The 20,798-nt window shown below is 32.5% G+C and overlaps 1 protein-coding gene across 1 annotated transcript; it reads left to right on the top strand.

Annotated features, from left to right (window-relative positions):
- Positions 1-10,910: 10,910 nt before the first annotated feature.
- On the top strand, positions 10,911-11,650 carry LOC119614686. Its single transcript, XM_037970812.1, has 2 exons — positions 10,911-11,170; positions 11,287-11,650. The coding sequence occupies exons 1-2, from the start codon at positions 10,911-10,913 to the stop codon at positions 11,648-11,650; spliced, it is 624 nt and encodes a 207-aa protein (XP_037826740.1).
- The last annotated feature ends 9,148 nt before the right edge of the window (positions 11,651-20,798 follow it).

Below are 20,798 nucleotides of genomic sequence, written 5' to 3'. Positions count from 1 at the left end.
TAACGGAATGTGTAAATTGGATTATAATAAATATGGCGCCCACGGCCCTTAATATATTCACCGACTGCCAGAAGGCAATATATTTACATGTCAGAGTTCTTCGTGCAAAATTTGATAATTCTAGCTCTAACAGTTTCCCAGATATAAGAATTTTTGTACTTAGTTCACACGGATGTTAAAGTTCTTCGTTAAAAATTTTAAGATTCTAGCTCCAATAGTTTCCTAGAAAAACGAATTTTTGTATTTAATTCATATGGGAGGTACCCGCCCCTAAAATCAAGTCCGCTAATTTATCACACATATGTTAACATGGATGTCAAAGTTGTTCGTGCAAAATTTTAGAATTTTTGCTCTAATAGTTTCTGAGATAAACGAATTTTTGTATTTAATTCATATGGGAGGTGCCAAGCCCCCCTTGTGAAAGTCCGCCCATTTCACTCCCAAATATTCACATGGATGTTAAAAGTCATCGTGCAAAATTTTAAGATTCTAACTCCAATAGTTTTCCAGATAAACTAATTTTAGTATGTAATTCCTATGGGACATGCCACGCACCCTATTGCTAGTCCGCAAATTTTTTCTGCTAAATATTCATGTCGATACTAAAGTGGCTCCGAAAAAAATTGAGGACCCTAGCTGTTATACTTTTTGGGATGTACTAATTTAAGATTTCTTTATATGGGAGGTGCCACGCCCACTGCTAGGCTACCCATTTTGTTAACATGTGTTCACATAGATGTCAAAGTTGTTCATAAAAAATTTGGGAACTCTTGCTGTTATAGTTTCTGAGATATGCGACTTTTAATAGTTATTAGGTATGTGGGCGTGGCACCTCGCCTACATGAATTTCCAAAACAAAGGGGAGACGATAGGTCTCCAGACATACCGGAAGACACGGGAAAAGGGCAAGAAAAGCGGGGCAGCCGGGAGCGGGCGAGAAAGGCCAGACAGACAGAAGACAGACAGACAGACAGAAAGACAGACAGACAGACAGACAGACAGACAGACAGCATACAGACAGACAGACGACAGACGACAACAGACAGACAGACAGACAGACACAGACAGACAGACAGACAGACAGACAGACAGACAGACAGACAGACAGACAGACAGACAGACAGACAGACATACAGACAGACAGACAGACAGACAGACAGACAGACAGACAGACAGACAGACAGACAGACAGACAGACAGACAGACAGACAGACAGACAGACAGACAGACAGACAGACAGGACAGACAGGCAGACAGACAGACAGACAGACAGACAGACAGAAAGACAGACAGACGACAGACAGACAGACAGACAGACAGACAGACAGACAGACAGACAGACAGACAGACAGACAGACAGACAGACAGACAGACAGACAGACAGACAGACAGACAGACAGACAGACAGACAGACAGACAGACAACAGACAGACAGACAGACAGACAGACAGACAGACAGAAAGACAGACAGACAGACAGACAACAGACAGACAGACAGACAGACAGACAGAATACAGACAGACAGACAGACAGACAGACAGACAGACAGACAGACAGACAGACAGAAACAGACAGACAGACAGACAGACAGACAGACAGACAGACAGACAGACAGACAGACATACAGACAGACAGACAGACAGACAGACAGACAGACAGACATACAGACAGACAGACATACAGACAGACAGACGACAGATACAACATACAGACAGACAGACAACATACAGACAGACAGACAGACATACATACAGACAGACATACATCAGACAGACATACAGTACATACATACAGACATAATACAGACATACATACAGACAGACAGACATACATACAGACTACATACATACATACATACATACATACATACATACATACATACATACATACATACATACATACATACATACATACATACATACATACATACATACGTACATACCCAGTGTGCTTTGCTCCCCTAAAATCAATGTATATAAAAACACACTTCACGATTTTGAAGATTCCAAATGTAATAGTTTCCCAGATATACATTTTTTACATTTTGGGGATGTCACGCAAATTATTGCAAGTTCGCCAATTTTTCCAAACGTTAATTTAAATTTCAATGTAACCTTTGAAAAATTAAATAATATAATAGTTTCCCACATGTACGAAATTTTGTATTTAATTCATATGGGAGATCCCAAGATCCCATTGATAATCCGCCAACTTTTCTCTAAATGTTCACATAAATGTAGAGGTTTTTCATGTAAAATTTTCTAGTTCTTATATTTTTTCAGATATATGAATTTTTTATTTAATTCATATGGGAAGTTCCAATTTGCAATCAGCCAATATATTACCCAAATGTTCACATTGACTTTAAAGGATTTTTGCTCTAATAGTTCCCCAGACATACAATTTTTTCTACTTATTTCATATGGGAGGTTCCAACCCTCTAATGATAATCCGCCCATTTTCCCCAAAATGTTCAAAAAAATGTTAAATTTCATCGTGCACAATTTGAAGATTTTAGGTCTATTAGTTTCTCAGACAAACGACAACGCCAATTTATTTACATGGATGTTAAAGTTGTTCATGCAAAATTTGAGGATTTTAGCTATAATAGTTTTTCAAATATACGAATTTTACTATTTATTTCATATGGGGGGTTCCAAGCCCCCCTGATAAAAGTCCGCCCTTTCCCCCCAAAATATTCAGATGAATATTAAAGTTCTTCTTGCAAAATTTTAAGAAGCTAGCTCTATTAGTATCCCAGATAAACGAATTTTTGTATATTTTATTCATATGGGAGGAGGAACGCCCCCCCAATATTTACATGGATGCTAATGTTCTTCGTGCAAAATTTGAAGGTTATATTCATATGGGGGCTACCGCGCCACCTACTACTAGTACGCCCCCTTTTTCCTTAAATAATCATATTGATCCTAAAGTGGGTCCTACAAAATTTGAGGATTCTGTCTGTTATATTTTCTCAGATACACTGATTTAAGATTTTCTTCATATGGAAGGTGTCACGCCCACTATCGCCATTCCGCCCATTTTAAACAAAAATATTCTTATGGATGTCAAAGTTGTCCATACAAAATTTGAGGACTCCAACTCTTGCAGTTTCTGAGATATGCGACTTTTAATACTTAGTTTGCATGTGGGCGTGGCACTTGAAATTTTGAAGTAAAAAGTAGCCTATAGTTCCTTCTAGGCATACAGGAAGACACTGTGAAAATTTCAGAAAAATCCGTCCAGACGTTTAGCTGTCTATAAAGTCCAAACAAACAAAAAAATCCTCATTAGTGGCATCTCAGATGTGTTAGTGAGGTTTTTTCTTTTAGGGTAGCAAAGCACACTGGGTATAGCTAGTCAAATATAGAATGCATGAAAAATATTATCATACTTTAATAAATGTAATCTACAATTTAAAATGTAATAAGAAAATTAATGCAATAAACTCATTGTACTATTATTTCTACCGATTTTATGCAACTATGGATTTTATGTGTGGTAAAAAGCTTTTTTTTATACACTAACACTTCTAAAGAAAATCTTACTAAACAAAAAAATCCTTATTAGTGGCATCTCAAATGTGTTAGTGAGGTTTTTTCTTTTAGGGTAGCAAAGCACACTGGGTATAGCTAGTCAAATATAGAATGCATGAAAAATATTATCATACTTTAATAAATGCAATCTACAATTTAAAATGTAATAAGAAAATTAATGCAATAAACTCATTGTACTATTATTTCTACCGATTTTATGCAACTATGGATTTTATGTGTGGTAAAAAGCTTTTATACACTAACACTTCTAAAGAAAATCTTACTAATACATATTTAGAGTTAAGTTTTTTTGACAGTTGAGTTAGGTTTTTTCCGGGAGAGTTGGCCTTCTACGGTAATATTCTATGTCTTCGAGAGTCGGACAGGCAGAACTGTTAGGTTTTATTCGCCTTGTAAAAATCCCTCGCTATTAAAAATAAACTCCACATTTTACTAAACAATGAATTATTTTAATTTTTAAAGTTTATATCAACATATACATATGTTTTGTCGTTTAAAACATTTGTCAGATACATTTCTCTTTAAATGCATACTTTGGCGTTTTAAAGTAAAGAACCATAAAAAAGGTATACATAGCACTGAAACTGAGTATGACAAAACTTAAGTCTGCTGTAAAATTATTCTCAATTTTAAATTAACTCTTTGTGTTTGCTGGGCTGGACCAATATTGACACATGGAAAAATTATTTTTTTCGCAATGTCGCACAGTGAGACATTTGGCACTTTTAGAACGACATTAATCAAATCTTAGTGATATTGAGTTCTAATTTTAGTTACAGTTAGCAAACAATTGGCCAAACGCTCCACATAATAATCAGCACGATAAGACTGATGCCACGCCCATTTTTTACAAGTATATATTGAATAAAAATTAAATTTTAGGTCGCATATATCTCAAAACTTTTGCAATCGATTTTGAATTTTTATATATTTTTAGAAAGACAATTTTATACAGATTGCTATTTATTTATAAGAAAATGCAAAATATAAATATTTGTAGCACAGTCTCTGCAAAAAGTTAATAAAACCCATTTTCCTATTTGAACACATTTTCAACGTTTAGATACTGTTTTAAACGGGTTAGTATTATGCGATTTGTCTCAAATGCTCTGCATTGCAGTTTTAGTGCATGCTCTTCTATACTTTTTAAAAACATGCTTTATATAACCACCCTAATGAATATTAGGGTAGTCACTCTTAGATATTTTTATCAAATTGTACAAATATTTGCAAATAATTGAATGCAACATTAACAAACAATTTATACTCTAATTAAAATTTAAAATAAAATTTAAATTCCGCGGTTTTTACAAAGAACAAAATAAATTTATAATCTATGAATTTAAATCTGGAAATAAACAGAAAATTTTACTTTTTAAATAAAGCTATGATACCTGATTGGCTTAAGTAATTGTTTTTTAAAAGAAAAAACATATTAAATTCTATAGGACACTATATTTTCTTTTGAATATCTCTGAAGATCGCAAAAGATCGCAGCCAATTTTCATATATATGTTTCTATAGAAAATTTCCTATGCAAGGGTTACAATTAGATAACTGCAATTGGCTGCAGTCATTAGATCTATTCCATTAAAAATATAATTTTTAAATATATTTTTATTATTAATATTATTTTTCCTTAGAGTTAAAAATAAAACCTTTAAAATTGAGCTTTTGTCTAAAAAATCATTGCAGAATAATCTTGAAGTACTAAATTATAATACAGTGAAGAAACTATATAAATATCTGAAATATTTACCAAGATATACGTATTCAAAATTAATATGCCGCTTCAGGAATATTACAAGAAAATTATTTTATTTTTAAAAGTAGCAACTTTGAGCACCTATATTTCGGGTTAAAGGAACTCTGCAATATTTTTAGTTATTTTTCTATACTATATGGAATGTTTACTGTTAACTATAATAACAAGCAAGACAATTGGAAAGCGTTTAATTTTTTATTTTTGTCGTTCTAAAAGTACCAAATGTCTCACTGTGTGTCGTAGGGTATGATGTATTCGGATACATTTTGTACTTTCATATTTTTGTTCTTTTATACCCAGCGGGAAAAAGAGGCAGTAAAGAGGCCTTACTAAAGGCATTATTTTGCAGACACAAGCACACCCCTCTGCATTGCAAAATCATTTCAATTTTACACGGCGTGTCATTGTCAGACAAGTGCTTGCCTTGTCCTATTAAACGGTCTTCCGTTGTAGGCCTATTAGAATATCTTTCGCTGAACGCTTATAAGAATACCTATAACGTAATGTATATAAGATGATCTTCCGTTAAAGTCATATTAGAAGATCTTCAGTCAAAGGCTTGTAAAAAGTCTGTATAGGAAATTATTATAAAAGTTTTAGGGATATATTCATGGGAGTTTATCAAAGTTTTATAAAATAAATTTTCATAAAAAATTGATAAATTCTTATCCTAAGACTTTTAATATAATTACCTAAGCAGACATTCTACAAAGCATGCGGAAGCATGGGTTATTAGGGAAGACATTATTAATAAATTCGACATTAAACATAAGAAATTGGCACATGCGTATTTTTAATTATAAAAGCCTACTTTACGAGAACTTTACAACATAAAGTTTTGCAAAAGACTAAATTTTATTTGGAATGTAAAAAAATACATTCTTCTGTTTTCAGGTAGCGGTTTATAAAAAAGAGGGCAAAATAAATTTTATAGAGTCGATTTTAGAGAGCCAATATATAAAAATAATTTTAATAATTGTTTGTTTGGCAATGCAACTTGTAATGTGCATGAATCCTACAAGAAGGGGAAGCTATGTGCTTGTGGAATATCTTCCGCGAGAAGGCAATGAGGAATGAGTATCGCATCTTTTAGAATTAGTAAATATGTCTCTTAGAAGGCCTAAAAATCGAAGTCCTACCATTTTTTCCCGCTGGGTATAAACAAAAATAAAAATACTTATACAAGTTCACACAGAACCTGTACATGTGAGAGAGTAATATTTCTTAGCATCAGTGTTGCCATATATTTTTTGAAGAAAACTTTTTATTTTTATGAAAAAAACTTTTTTTCAACAAAAAAAACTTTTTTTGTACTAAAATTACAAAATACCCAAGAAAATTTAGTGAAAAAATGAGCAAATTGAGGAATTTTAAATAGCTTAATGATAATTGGTACAGAACTTTTCCTTAACATCAGTAGCAAGGAATTACTGGATATTGTGGTCTTAGACACCATAAATTTACACTTGAAATGTCATGATGAATCTATGTAGATTCTGTATACTACAAGAGGAAACCTCTGAACTTTTGTAACTACCCGTCATTGGGTACTCGAAACACGAAGATTTTGTCTTACCCAGACCCAGATGATATCTTCAAACACTCACCGATTAATCCATTTATCTTCATGCGCGAATTTGGCCTAGTATGGTGAACCAATGGGCTGCACAAAATCTCTACAATATGGTCGAAGTGCACTGTGTCCTTAATGTCTATTCTAAGGGATTAAGGTCATCAACACCGGTTAATTTTTTTCAGTTTTTAGGAATATCTCGAATATTAATGGTATAAAATATTATTTTGTTAATGGTAAACATTGTTTTTTTATTTTAAACTTATTTATTGATTAAATAAAATAAAAACTGAGAAACTGTATAAATTTTAAAAAAACTTTTTTTATTGGAATAAAACTTGAAAACTTTTTTGAATCTCAAAAAACTTGCAAAAAAAGGGAAAACTTGACATATGGTAACACTGCTTAGCATAGAGTAGACTAGACAGCCAACTCTCTCCGAAAAAACCTAACTCAGCTGTCAAAAAACCTAACTCTAAGCATGTATTAATAGGATTTTCTTTGAAGTATTAGTTTAAAAATACATTTTTTTGTTTGTGAAAATTAAAAAGATTTTGATAAAGAAATTATATTAAAAAAATTGTAAAAAAATAAAAAAATGTGTGTTTTTGTTATACAAATTGTGTCCGAATCGTTTTTTTTTTGTGTATTATCTATGATCTATGTCATCTATGTTTCTTACGCTCAGTTTCAGTTCTACCCAGCGGTAAAAATACACATTATGTACTCGCTTATCTAAGTGATATTTCCTGGCAGTCAGTGGTGATGCTTTCACTTATTCTTCCACTTAGATTTAACATAAAAGTGTCCTAGGCTGCCTCATCGATGTGCTCTCGCTTAGAATATAAGCCACAATGTCATTAAGACAAATTAAAATTTCACTTACATAATGTGTGGAGTTCTAAGCGAAGTTAATAAGACGCCTATAAACGCTTGGAAATAAGAATGTAATGTATGTAGATTACAATCCTATTTGCATTTGTTATAGAAAAAATATATACTTTTTATATTTATTTTAAAATTATGCAAGTTTATTTAAAAATTATCATCAAATAATAAACATGTATTATAGTTAATTCAATAAAAATATAATTAAACAATTTTAACGAAGATAAATGAAATGAATCTTAATTTTCTTTTGAAACTTTCGGTCATCTTCCTTTAGAGATCCTGTAAATAATCAAGAGGAAATTGTCAGTATTAAAACAAGAATATATGAAGTAAATTTACCCCAATTTTTAAGTCCGTTTCTGCCATTTAGATCACCACAATTATTTTAAATTTTTACAATAAAATAACTTTTTTAACAAAACACAACGTCACTTACAAAAGATCAACTTTAAACTGAAACAAAAATATTCTTCTTTTCATGTATGTAGTATACAAAAGAAAAATAAAACGGTACTTTAGTTAAGTTTTTTTATAAAGAAATAAAAACAAAAAAAAAAAACATGAAAAAGGCAGATAACTCTCTGCTTAAATCGTAATCTATGTTATAATTAAAATGCATCATGATATGTTGGATTACGCATATATTGCACTCTAAGTACTTAGATTGCTCGCTTAGAACGTCATACTGATGTCATCGAATATTATCTAAGTACTTTGTTTCATTTACCGCTGGGTATTTATTGTTCTATGTAAAGAGCTTTTTAATTATCTGTTTCAACATTGAATCTATACAAATTGCAAAAGTAAACAAGAATTTATTGTATAGCTACTTTTTTTGTTATCGATAGTGTGAAAGAGAACGAAGAAAGAGAGAGCATTCTATAATTTGAATAATTTAATAAGTAGAAGATGAATTAAGTGTTAATCATTATTTCTTATTAACAGTGTGGTTGGTTTTTCTTTTGGATCAAAAAGAATAGTTATTTTTCAAAGTTTCCTAGTAGTTTTCTATTATAATTGCACATTAATCAACCCTTTTTAAACTCTCTTAATTTTTATAAAAAACCTCTTTGTTCTACATATCTCTTCTACTGTTGGAAGATTTCATGAGATTTAACCCCTTAGTTGCGCATACGAATTTACTACTTTTTTTGGTAGTTTTAGAATTTTAACACGAAATTTGAATTGAATCTTATCATCTTAATTAAGAATTGAATACACACACTAACTATAATGTCAGAGTTAGATAGTTTTATACACGCTTCTGATCGAGTGGTGGAATTCCACGTGTATTTTTCCTCTGTTCCTCACGAGGAACATACGATACACAGTCTAGAGATCCAAAAGGATGAAATAGTTCACCTTTGGACAACATTACGCACTGCGTACGACAACCTTTTGGAAAAAATTTCTTCTTTGGAGGAGGAAGTAACGATAGAAACTGTGAAAAACAAATTCTATGTTGCATACAGCGCCCATCTCAAATGTCTTTCCAAGGCAAACGAGCTCCTAGATTTGTTGAATGTACGAATTACCCCATCTGATGACAATTTAAACAACCCAGTTAGGTTGAATAATCGCATTAATTTACCGCCCTGTGACATGGACAGTTTTAACGAATATTATGACTCGTGGCCGACTTTTAGAGACCAATTTTCACCTCTGTACGGTGAACAACAGCAACTAGCCGATTTCATACTTTAGAATCCGTGAGTGACATAAGGTCCTGTTACCCTAGTCAAAATTCATCTAAAAAGAGCCAACAGTCTAAAGTAGATTCTAGTACTCGTGAGAACCGAAAGGTAAATGCTTACAATACCAACGTTTCCAAAAATAAGGCAATCAAGTGTTTTTTGTGTCAAGATTTTCATCCCCTTCATTTGTGTCCCATTTTTTTGCAAATGTCTGTCGAGGAACGATTTGCTACGATAAGAAGTTAAAAACGCTGCAATAACTGCTTTGACACCTCACATTACTTCGCGAATTGCAAAAGTCCATATGTATGTACGATTTGCAAAAAGAAACATCATTCGCTCCTACATCGCGATACTTCTTCTGCTCCATCTCCTATGAATTCCGCTCAAAATGTCCCATCAACGGTATCTCTCACTGATTACCCCACTCACTTGCAGTCCACCCCATCGAACTCAATAATTATTCGAACGGCTTTGGTACATATCAATGTAGGTAATATTACCCATAGCGTTCGAGCCCCAATAGATCCCGCACCCGAAGCATCATTCATATCTAGATCCATTCAGAGAAAATTATACTTACCTTCTAGACTCTCACAAATGGACATCTTAGGACTAAGTGGTCCTATAACTACAACATCTACCCATACCTGTTCCATATTAATCAGATCGCCTCTGGAACCGTTATTCTCTTCTAATGTTAAAGTTTTTGTGGTCTGGAAACTTACAGGACAGTTGCCTTGCCACCCCTATTCAGCATCAAGTAGATCTGATTTCTCTGGCTTACCATTAGCTGATACTGACAATCATACAGGTTCTCAGATAGACCTGCTCTTAGGAGGCGAAATTAACGTGGAATATTTGCTTAATTTTTTTTTGGGAACTTGAAGAAGTCCCTCGGAATGCGCAACTATCAGATTACGATAGATACTGTGAGGATCTATATAAGGGTACTACTTATCGTAAAGAAGTAGGGCGTAAAGTTAGACTCAGTGGGATTCTCATTAAGAATGTGGACAGCCAATAACACATCTATCTTGAAAGATTTAAACCCCGCTCATATATTGGATACAGATTTTATGAATCTCTCAGACTTGTGTATTTCGAAACCATTAGGTTTACGATGGAACGCTGGTAACGACTATTTCTATTTCAACCCCATTAAACATCCTAACACAAATCTTTATACTAAAAGAACTGTAATGTCAGAGATAGCCAAGTTATTTGACCGTGCTGGATGGTTAGCCCCCAAGTTAATTGTTGCTAAAATAATAATTCAACAGATCTGGAAGGATAATACGGGTTGGGATGAGGTTATTAAGCCCTAGAAGACCTACGCAGCAAAGGAACTTTGTGGTGCAGAGCTTCTTATCAAGTTGTTTAAGTACTTCAAATCCAATTTTTCTCCTTCGAATTACCGCACCTATATGAGGACAGACTCAACGATCGTCCTTGCATTGTTGCAGAAACCCTCCTTTCATTGGAATACTTTTGTAGCCAATCGTGCAGCTTCTATAACTGAGACTGTGAATGCTGATTTATGGTCTCATGTTGACTCTAAGGATAACCCGGCGGACATAGCCTCTCGTGGTTGCTCGGCTAGTGACCTGGTTAATAACGAACTATGGTGGCGTGGTCCGTATTGGCTTAGGCTAGCTCGCCTTTCATGGCCTTCAAATCGTAGAAGGTTTGAAACTAATGAGGAAATAAAACCCAAACGTACTCATGTAGCTCAAAATTTTGAATTGAAATCCGTCACGCTCAAAAATTTACTTATGAAGAGTTCAATACAATGTTGAGTAGGATAGAGGCATGCTTGAACACTAGACCCCTTTGTCCAGTCAGTGATGACCCAAACGAACTTAAGGCTTTAACCCCTGGCCACTTCTTGGTAGGATCTCCTCTCTTAGCACCAGCTGAAGTTGACGCTTCCGCTAGGTCACTAAGCATTGCCAATCGAAGGCAAACGCTGAAAATTCTGCACCAGAATTTCGCGATAAGGTGGAAGGAAGATTATTTCAAGGAACTGCACAAACGTACTAAGTGGCAGTATCCAGAAAGAAACGTTTCTCCCAATGATTTAGTGGTCGTAGGACGAGATAATTTACCACCCACCCAGTGGTTACTGGGTAGAATTGAAAAGGTTATGCCTGGATCAGATTCTTAAGTGCAAGTTGCGCAAGTTTGTGCCTCTCGAAGACTAATAGCCAGACCAATAGTTAAACTCGTATTATTACCTCCTATTGAGACAAATTAACTAATTAATTTTCTAATTTCCAGTAACTAGGTCAACACAACCTCGACGCTTAAAGACTAACCGTGAGAAATAGTTCAACAAACAGTAACTACCTACCTTCTGGATCGCGTCGGTCATCACCTAACCAAGTACAATCCCAACCACAACTTATTGCTCCAGCGAAAGGTGCCCCCACCATTGTCATTAACGTAACTGCTAAACCTTGATTATTTTGAATAACTATCTTTATATCTATATAGTCTTCTACAGTATTTATGAATTTAAATGAATTAAAAATGTATTAAAATAGTGCATGGTATATTTTCTATTGTAGTACACATATCCGTATTAGTTATATATCTTTATATATTTTCTGAACTTAACTCCATAATATCCTCCATGCTTGTTTTTATGAAATTGCAATACTTCAAGCGGGGCGGGATGTTCAGTCTTAGAATAATTTCCATATGTACGTATATCTATAATTATAGATACAACCATAGTTGCCAGATGATTTGGGTGTAAAATCGTCAAATTTCGAGGAAAAAATCGTCAACTAATTTTTCGAAATCGTCATTAAATCGTCAAAGCTTCATTTATATAATATACATGTTTGGTGGTATTTTTACGATTTTATAGTAATTATTTTAACTATCGAGTTTTAGTTTTTTTGTTTGTTTGTACTTTAAGTTTGCTAAGCTGCATCTGCAGCTAAGACTTCTTGGCCGTTATTCCACGTCACACAATTGACCAATGAGGTTCGAAACGTAAAACTCACGAAGGCAGAGCAAAAAGAACGTCCAGATTCCTCTTAAGCGATAATGGCAACGACGCACGACGATCCTCCCCCACCCAGAGCTGAATTACGAATGCATTGAGTTCTTGCAGACTAACTTGGTATGATCCCTAGTAAATGTATGTATATTAGATGTTTCAATTAGTTGTATGCAAAACAAAGTTCCTCCATTAAATCAAATGTCCAAAAACACTACTTCCTCTATCCTTCTTCCCACTACCAATTATTCTAGATCCAATAACCCCTAAGTGCTGGCCCAAAAAAAGAGAAATTCTCAAACATTTTTGAGATCGTTATTACGTAATTCATTCGATCAATGGACATTCTCTAAAACATTATAATGTTTAATTTTATTAACATTTTCATTGTATATTCTAAATACATCGATGTTCTTAAAAATTATAGACAGAAAAATGATAAAAATGTATTAAAATTAGTACAAAAATCATATTTTAAAAAATCATCAAATTTAGGGTTAAAATCGTCAAATCGTCAACAGGCCATTTTTGACAGTGAAAATCGTCAAAATGACGATAAATCGTCAAAACAGTGGATACAACTGTCTTTATATTTATTATCATTGTTGAATTGTATTTTTTTGACGAAGAATATCCTCTCTTGGAGATGAGATGATATCTCTTGTTTTTTAAGTTTTAAGTAGAATATTACAAATGATGTTCAGTTGAATTGTAATATCCCATGAAGTAACAGGCAAGCTACTCAATAAAGTGAAGTTTTTATTTGAAGAAAAAATTAATAATTGGTATTTTGCATTCTTCTGAATAAACCTATATTGTGCTCTACTGAATATAAACACCCATTTAACTATCCAATTTTTAGATAACTTGACAACAATTTTGTTTCCGTAGTGAGGGTACTAACATTTATGCATATGTTGAACTAATTTTGATTAGGTTGACTGAGGTAGGATGACTTATCTTTACACAAAGATACTCATGTGGAATTTTATCTGGATATAATCATTTAATAATGAATTAAGTGGTATTAAGTGATTTTCAGAAGTAAAATTCCGTATAACGTTTTATATGTACAAAACTAGCTATATCCAGTGTGCTTTGCTACCCTAAAAGCAAAAAAACCCACTTACACATGGGAGATGCCACTCAAATTATTACAAGTTCGGCAATTTTTCCGAACGCTACTATGGATTTGAATGCAAGCTATGAAAAATGTAAATAATATTGTATTGTATTTAATTCATATGGGAGGGGCCAATCCCCCCATTGAAAGTCCGCCCATTTTTCCGCAAATTTTTCTATATAATTCATATTGGGGTCCCAAGACACCCTGGTGAAAGTCCGCTTTTTTCCCCCAAAATGTTCAGATGAATATAAACGTCCTTTTTGCAAAATTTTAGGAATCTAGTTCTTTTAGCTTCTTAGATAAAATATTTTGTTGTATTTAATTCATATAAGAGGTAATAAAAAGTAGCCTATAGTTCCTTCCAGATATACAGGAAGATACTGTTAAAATTTGAAGAAAATCGGTCCAGCCGTTTAGCCGTCTATAGACTTCAAACAAACCCACAAACAAACACACATTCATTTTTTATACTCTCCACCACCATCAGTGGTGATAGAGGGTATATATAAGTTTGTCATTCCGTGTGTAACACCAAGAAATATTCATCTGAGATCCAACAAAGTATATATATTCTGGGTCCTTATGAAATTCTGAGTCGATTTAGCTATGTCCGTCTGTCCGTCCGTCCGTCTGTCTGTGTAAAACACGCTCACGTTAAAACGAAGCAATATAATTTAACCAAATTCACCCAAAATATTCATTATTATCTGGTACAGTTTGATATTGAAAATGAGCAAAATCGGTTCACATCGGGAAAAGTTATGAATCACAATTTAAAACAACTCCGAAAAAAATAAGCATTTTTTACACATTCTAAAGTAATTTTCTCGAAAACTATGCAAGATAATTTCAATGAAAGTCATCATACATTCGTTTCTACACATATCTTGATTCCTGCTGAAAATTTCCAGAATCGGTCCCTAATTTCATATACCTCCCATACAAAAGTACATATTCCCGGAAAATGAGTTTTTTGTTAATAACTTCCGTCAGAATGCTGATATCTTCCCAAAATTTTACAACTTAAAGAAAAAAATTTCTGGATGGGTCCATAATTGGTCATAGCTCCCATACAAGCTCCTCTCCCGAAAATCACTTAAACGCACATAACTCATTACTAAATTAAGATATCCATATAAAATTTGGTACAGGTATTGCTCACATATACAGAAATATTACTATGAAATTTTTTTCCGATCGGCCATACAAAGTATCCTCCCGAAAATCAAACGCACATAACTCATTACAAAATATTGATATCCGTACATTTAGCACAAATATTGCTCTTATATACATAAATTACACTATAAAATTGTTTTACAATCGGTCCATATTTGGTCATAGCTCTCATACTAGGTCCCCTCCAGAAAATCACTTAAATGCACAATATTCATTACCAATAATGATATAGATACAGAATTTTGAACATAATTGGTCATAGCTCCCATACAAGGTCCTTTTACGAAAATCTCTTAAACGCCCATTACTCATTACCAAATAAAGCTATTGATACAAAAATTGGCACAAATATTCGTTTGGTATACAAAAATTCTATTTCAAGATTTTTTCACGATCGGTCCATAACATGGGTGCGGTCGGTCCTATGCAAGGTTCCCTTCAGAAAATCACTTGAAAACACATTACTTATTACTAAATTACGATATAGATACAAAATTTGACTGAAATATAGCTTTTATGTACAGAAATTTTGCTTAAAGACTTTTTTACAATCGGTCTATAATTGGTTATATCTCCCATACTAGGTCCTGCTCCTAAAAGCACTTTAACCGTATTTAACTAGTTGCATTATCAATTTGTGTAGAACAAAATTATATATGTACCTATATGTATTTTGAAAATCCTTAAATCTTTCACACACATGCATACATGCACATTATTAAATATCGTTAAAGCATATCTTAGGGCGCTATAAAAATATAAAAGAAAATGTAATGTTCAATAAATTTTGGATTTTAGCTGTTTAAATCTTGGGGTTTTTCTATTTAAGACAAAACTTATTCCTTCAAATATTTGGTCAATTAATAAAAGTATTAATATAAAAGTAGCTGGTGGAGGGTATTTAAGATTCGGCTCAGCCGAATATAGCACTCTAACTTGTTATATATACATATGGATGGGGGTTCCAAGACACCCCCTGATGAAAGTCCGCTTTTTTCCCCCAAAATGTTCAGATGAATATGAAAGTCCTTTTTGCAAAATTTTAGGAATCTAGTTCTATTAGTTTCCTAGATAAAATATTTTGTTGTATTTAATTCATATGGGAGCCGCCGCTCCCCCCATTGGTAGTCCGCCAATTTATTACCCAAAATATTTACATGGATGCTAAAGTTCTTCGTGGTAAATTTGAAGCTTTTAACTGTAATAGTTTCCAAGGTAAGCGAATTTGTGTATTTAATTAATATGGGAGGTGCCACGCCCCCTGCTGCTAGTCCGACCACTTTTTATCTTGACTAATCATATTGAGACTTATGTGACTGCGATCAAATTTGAGGGCTCTAACTGTTAAATTTTCCTAGATATACTGATTTAATATTTTCTTAATATGGAAGGTGCCACGCCCACCATTTTTTCCAAAAATATTCTTATGAATGTCAAAGATGTCCTTGCAAAATTTAAGGACTCTAATTGTATCAGTTTCTAAGACATATGACTTTTAATAGTTTTTTAATAAGTAGGCGTGGCACCTCGCCTACTTGAAATTTTAAAATAAAAAGTAGCCTATAGTTCCTTCCAGATATACAGGAAGGTACTGTTAAAATTTGAAGAAAATCGGTCCAGCCGTTTAGCCGTCTATAGACTTCAAACAAACAAACAAACCCACAAAGAAATAAACACACATTCATTTTTATATATATAGATACACATTTATGTCGAATTTTATCCCGATGACTTTGATTGTCAATGTGCGTTTAAGTGATTTTCGGAAATGATCCTTATGTGACCAATTATGGACTAATCAGGAAAAAATTTCGTATAATGAAAAAAAATTCAAGTCGAATATTACTCCAATAGATTTATTAATTTATGAAATATTTGCGTTTAATTGATTTTCGAAAGTGGGCCTTATATGGGAGCTATGACCAATAATGGACTGATTCGGGGAAAAAATGGTAGAATGATTTATATGTACACAAAACATATTCAAGTTGAATTTATTTATCAATGATAATATGTGCGTTTGGGTAATTTTCGGAAGTGGGCCTTATATGAGAGCTATGACCAATTATGGCCCTATCCGAAAAAATTTCGTAGAGTGATTCATATAGACGAAACATATTTGTGTCGAATTTTATCAAGATACCTTTATTTGACAATTAAATATGTGTGCTTAAGTGATTTTCGGGTGGCCTCTGGTAGGTTAGTGGTTAGTGTTCTAGTCTGGTAGACCGGAGGTGGTGGGTTCGATTCCCACCTGAGGCACTGGTTAAGGAGCGCACAACAGGCCCGATAGGGGCCTAGGTGTATAAACATTAATAAATTTAAATATCTAAGACCTTAAGTAATTGAGTAATTTATATATTGACTTATTTCATTGGATTACATATGTACATATAAAATACATATATGGAAAAATTTTTCACAAAATTGCAAAACTTTAAATGCCTCTAAATTAAAAACTCGAGCTAACTTTTTCAAACTCTTCGGGGATTTTAGTCTACTGATGGTCTACTTTCATTTGCCGTTGGTCTCATTCGGGAAAGCACAGTGTTATTTACGGTATTATATTAACTTGAGTAAATAATATAATCCCAGCAAAAAAAGTGTAGAAAAAGATGTAGAATTTTCATCACAACTAGTAACCCGAAGTGCTTCAAATTCGGGTGTAAAACCTATGAATTTTACATTAGCGTGTCATTGGAGGGATGTTGTTCATTTTTGGCAACTTTGAACTACATCTGATCTTATTTTTAGAAGCAGTAAAAATCCGATATTTGGATGTCAAAAATAAAACACATTCTCTTAATGACACGCTTATGTAAATTTCACTACTCTTTCACCAAATCTTGATGTACTTCAAATATGTTATTTGTAATGACTTTTCCACATCTCTTTCCTCACTTTTAACCGGGGTTTCATTTGTAAGGAAATATTTGGTTTATAAAAGTGAAAAATATGTGATCGCATTTTAAGATGTGATTAAGATGTAGTTTGTAAAGTATGACATCAATTATTTTTTGCTGTTATATTATGGCGGTTTTATGATTCAGTCAATAAAATTTGAAACACATAGAACTTTTTGTTGGAGCATTTAATATATGGAAATCTCATAGGTGCTTTTACTAAATCCCAAACCAATTAAGATATCGATAAGTGCTTTTGTACACATAAGTATAACCAGTAGAGATACAAATTGCAACAATAAAAAAAATGTCGAAAAAATCCACATAGTACTAGAATTCAAAACAGGGACGATATGTTTTGTGTACATACAAATCAAATCAAATATCGAAAAAATTCGACACAAATATCTTTTTTTCTAAATATGAATCACTCTACGACATTTTTTCCGGATATGTCCATAATTGGTAATAGCTCCCATATAAGGTCCACTTCTGAAAATCACTTAATCGCATATACAGTGCCGGCAAAAAAATAGAAAGAAGAACATTTTTCAGTGGAAAACCTATTTTCTGAAATATGCGTTGGAAAAAATAATAGAAACAAGTTATTATAATGAATTGGGTATGTAACAAAATATTTAAAAAATATTTGTTTTTCATTTCTTTTGAAAATTTTTAAATAGAAATGTATTTCTGAAAATTAAATAGACTTTTTGTTAGGATTTTTCACATTTAAGTTGGTTTTAGCAGCAATTTTTTGAATATATGGAACCTGACAACAGAATCGAAAACTTACCGATTTTCACAGATAATTTTAGCAAATTTTTGACTACCTAACAATTCAAAAACTTTAGATCGAATAAAAATGGACTTATATAAAGGTATGATGCTAAAGTAAGTTAAATTTAATACAAAAATGTCGAATTAGTATCGAAAATGCTTGACAAATCAAAATGTCGTAGGGGACTTAACATTGGAAATTAATATCGATATAGAAACTATTTTTTATATGGTATAAAATCCTACAAACTAATTTTTTTCATTCCTTTTTTGATAATAAAGGCTTATTAGACTTATACAAAATATATATAATCAAAGGAAAACTATACTAAACTATTTCAAATGTTTTGGTTTTTATATTTATTTTTAATTTTTACATAATAGAATATATCGTTTTTATAATGGTATTAATCCCAAATTCTAAACTCTCTATTAGGTTATGATTTGTCATGAATTTTTGATGTTAATTGGACATTTTGTATTAAATATGACTTTAGCATATTTTTAACATTTCATCGAAATACCTTGATGTTTGATTCCATTTTTACCCCATATATTAGACAAATATTTATCACGGCACTTGAAAAAACGTCGGCAGAAAAATTGTCAGTTATTTGTTTATGTTAATGCATAACAAAATGCTGATTTTATCACGACAACTCACAGATAATTTAATTGAAATAATGCTATCTATCTATCTATCTATCTATCTATCTATCTATCTATCTATCTATCTATCTATCTATCTATCTATCTATCTATCTATCTATCTATCTATCTATCTATCTATCTATCTATCTATCTATCTATCTATCTATCTATCTAATCTATCTATCTATCTATCTATCTATCTATCTATCTATCTATCTATCTATCTATCTATCTATCTATCTATCTATCTATCTATCTATCCATCTATCTATCTATCTATCTTTGTATGTTTGAACGTTATAGACTACTAAACGGTTGAACCGATTTTATTCAAATTTTCACAGCGTGTTCCTGTATTTCTGGAATAAGTAATAGGCTACTTTTTATTTTGCTACGCCTATATTAAGAAAATATTAAATCCGTATATTTTAGATAATATAACAGTTAGAGTCCTCAAATTTTGTCGGACCAACTTTAGTGTCAATATAATTATTTAGGACAAAAAGTAGGCGGACTATCATTAGAGGGCGTGACACCTCCCATATAAATTAAATACAACAAGTTAGAGTGCTATATTCGGCTGAGCCGAATCTTAAATACCCTCCACCAGCTACTTTTATATTAATACTTTTCTAATTGGTCAAATATTTGTAGAAATAAGTTATCTCATGCCTTAAATAGAAAAATCGCAATATTTAAACAGCTTAAATCTATTACAATTCCAAGATTTATTGAACATTACAAACGCAATTATCTTTATATTTTTATAGCGCTTTTTATATAGCGATTTTTAGTAATTTGCATGTGTATGAAAAATTAAAGGATTTTCAAAATACATATATATAATCTACACAAATTGATAATGCAACTAGTTAAATACAGTTAAAGTGCTTTCAGGGGCAGAACCTAGATATGACCAATTATAGACGGATCGTAAATAATTCTTTAAGCTAAATTTCTGTACATAAAAGCTATATTTCAGTAAAATTTTTTATCTATATCGTAATTAAGTAATAAGTAATGTGTGTTTAAGTGATTTTCGGAAGGGAACCTTGTATAGGACCGACCGCACCCATGTTATGAACCGATCGTGAAAAATCTTGAAATAGAATTTTTGTATACAAAACTAATATTTGTGGAAAATTTTGTATCAATAGCTTTATTTGGTAATGAGTAATATGCGTTTAAGATATTTTCGAAAAAGGACTTTGTATGGGAGCTATGACGAATTATGTATATAAAGACAAAATTTCAAAATTCTGTATCTATATCATTATTTGGTAATGAATATTGTGCATTTAAGTGATTTTCTGGAGGGGACCTAGTATGAGAGCTATGACCAAATATGGACCGATCGTAAAACAATTTTATAGTGTAATTTATGTGCATAAGAGCAATAATTTTGCTAAATGTATGGATATCAATATTTGGTAATGAATTATGTGCGTTTAAGTGATTTTCGGGAGGGAACCATGTATGGGAGCTATGACCAAGGATGGACTAATCGTGAAAAAAATTTTAAATAACATTTATGTGTACAAAAATAGTATTTATGCCAAATATTTTATGGGTGTCACTATTTGGTAATGAGTTATGTGCCTTTAAGTGTTTTCTGAAAGGCACCTTGTATAGCAGCTATGATCAATTATGGACCGATAGGAAAACA

Source organism: Lucilia sericata, unplaced genomic scaffold, assembly GCF_015586225.1.
Source record: "Lucilia sericata isolate MDLA Ls3-8-SP2 unplaced genomic scaffold, ASM1558622v1 Contig000043F_arrow, whole genome shotgun sequence".
In the NCBI taxonomy this organism is placed as follows: domain Eukaryota; kingdom Metazoa; phylum Arthropoda; class Insecta; order Diptera; family Calliphoridae; genus Lucilia; species Lucilia sericata.
Note: the sequence above shows the minus strand (reverse complement) of the source record. Positions and strands in the feature narration are given on the sequence as shown.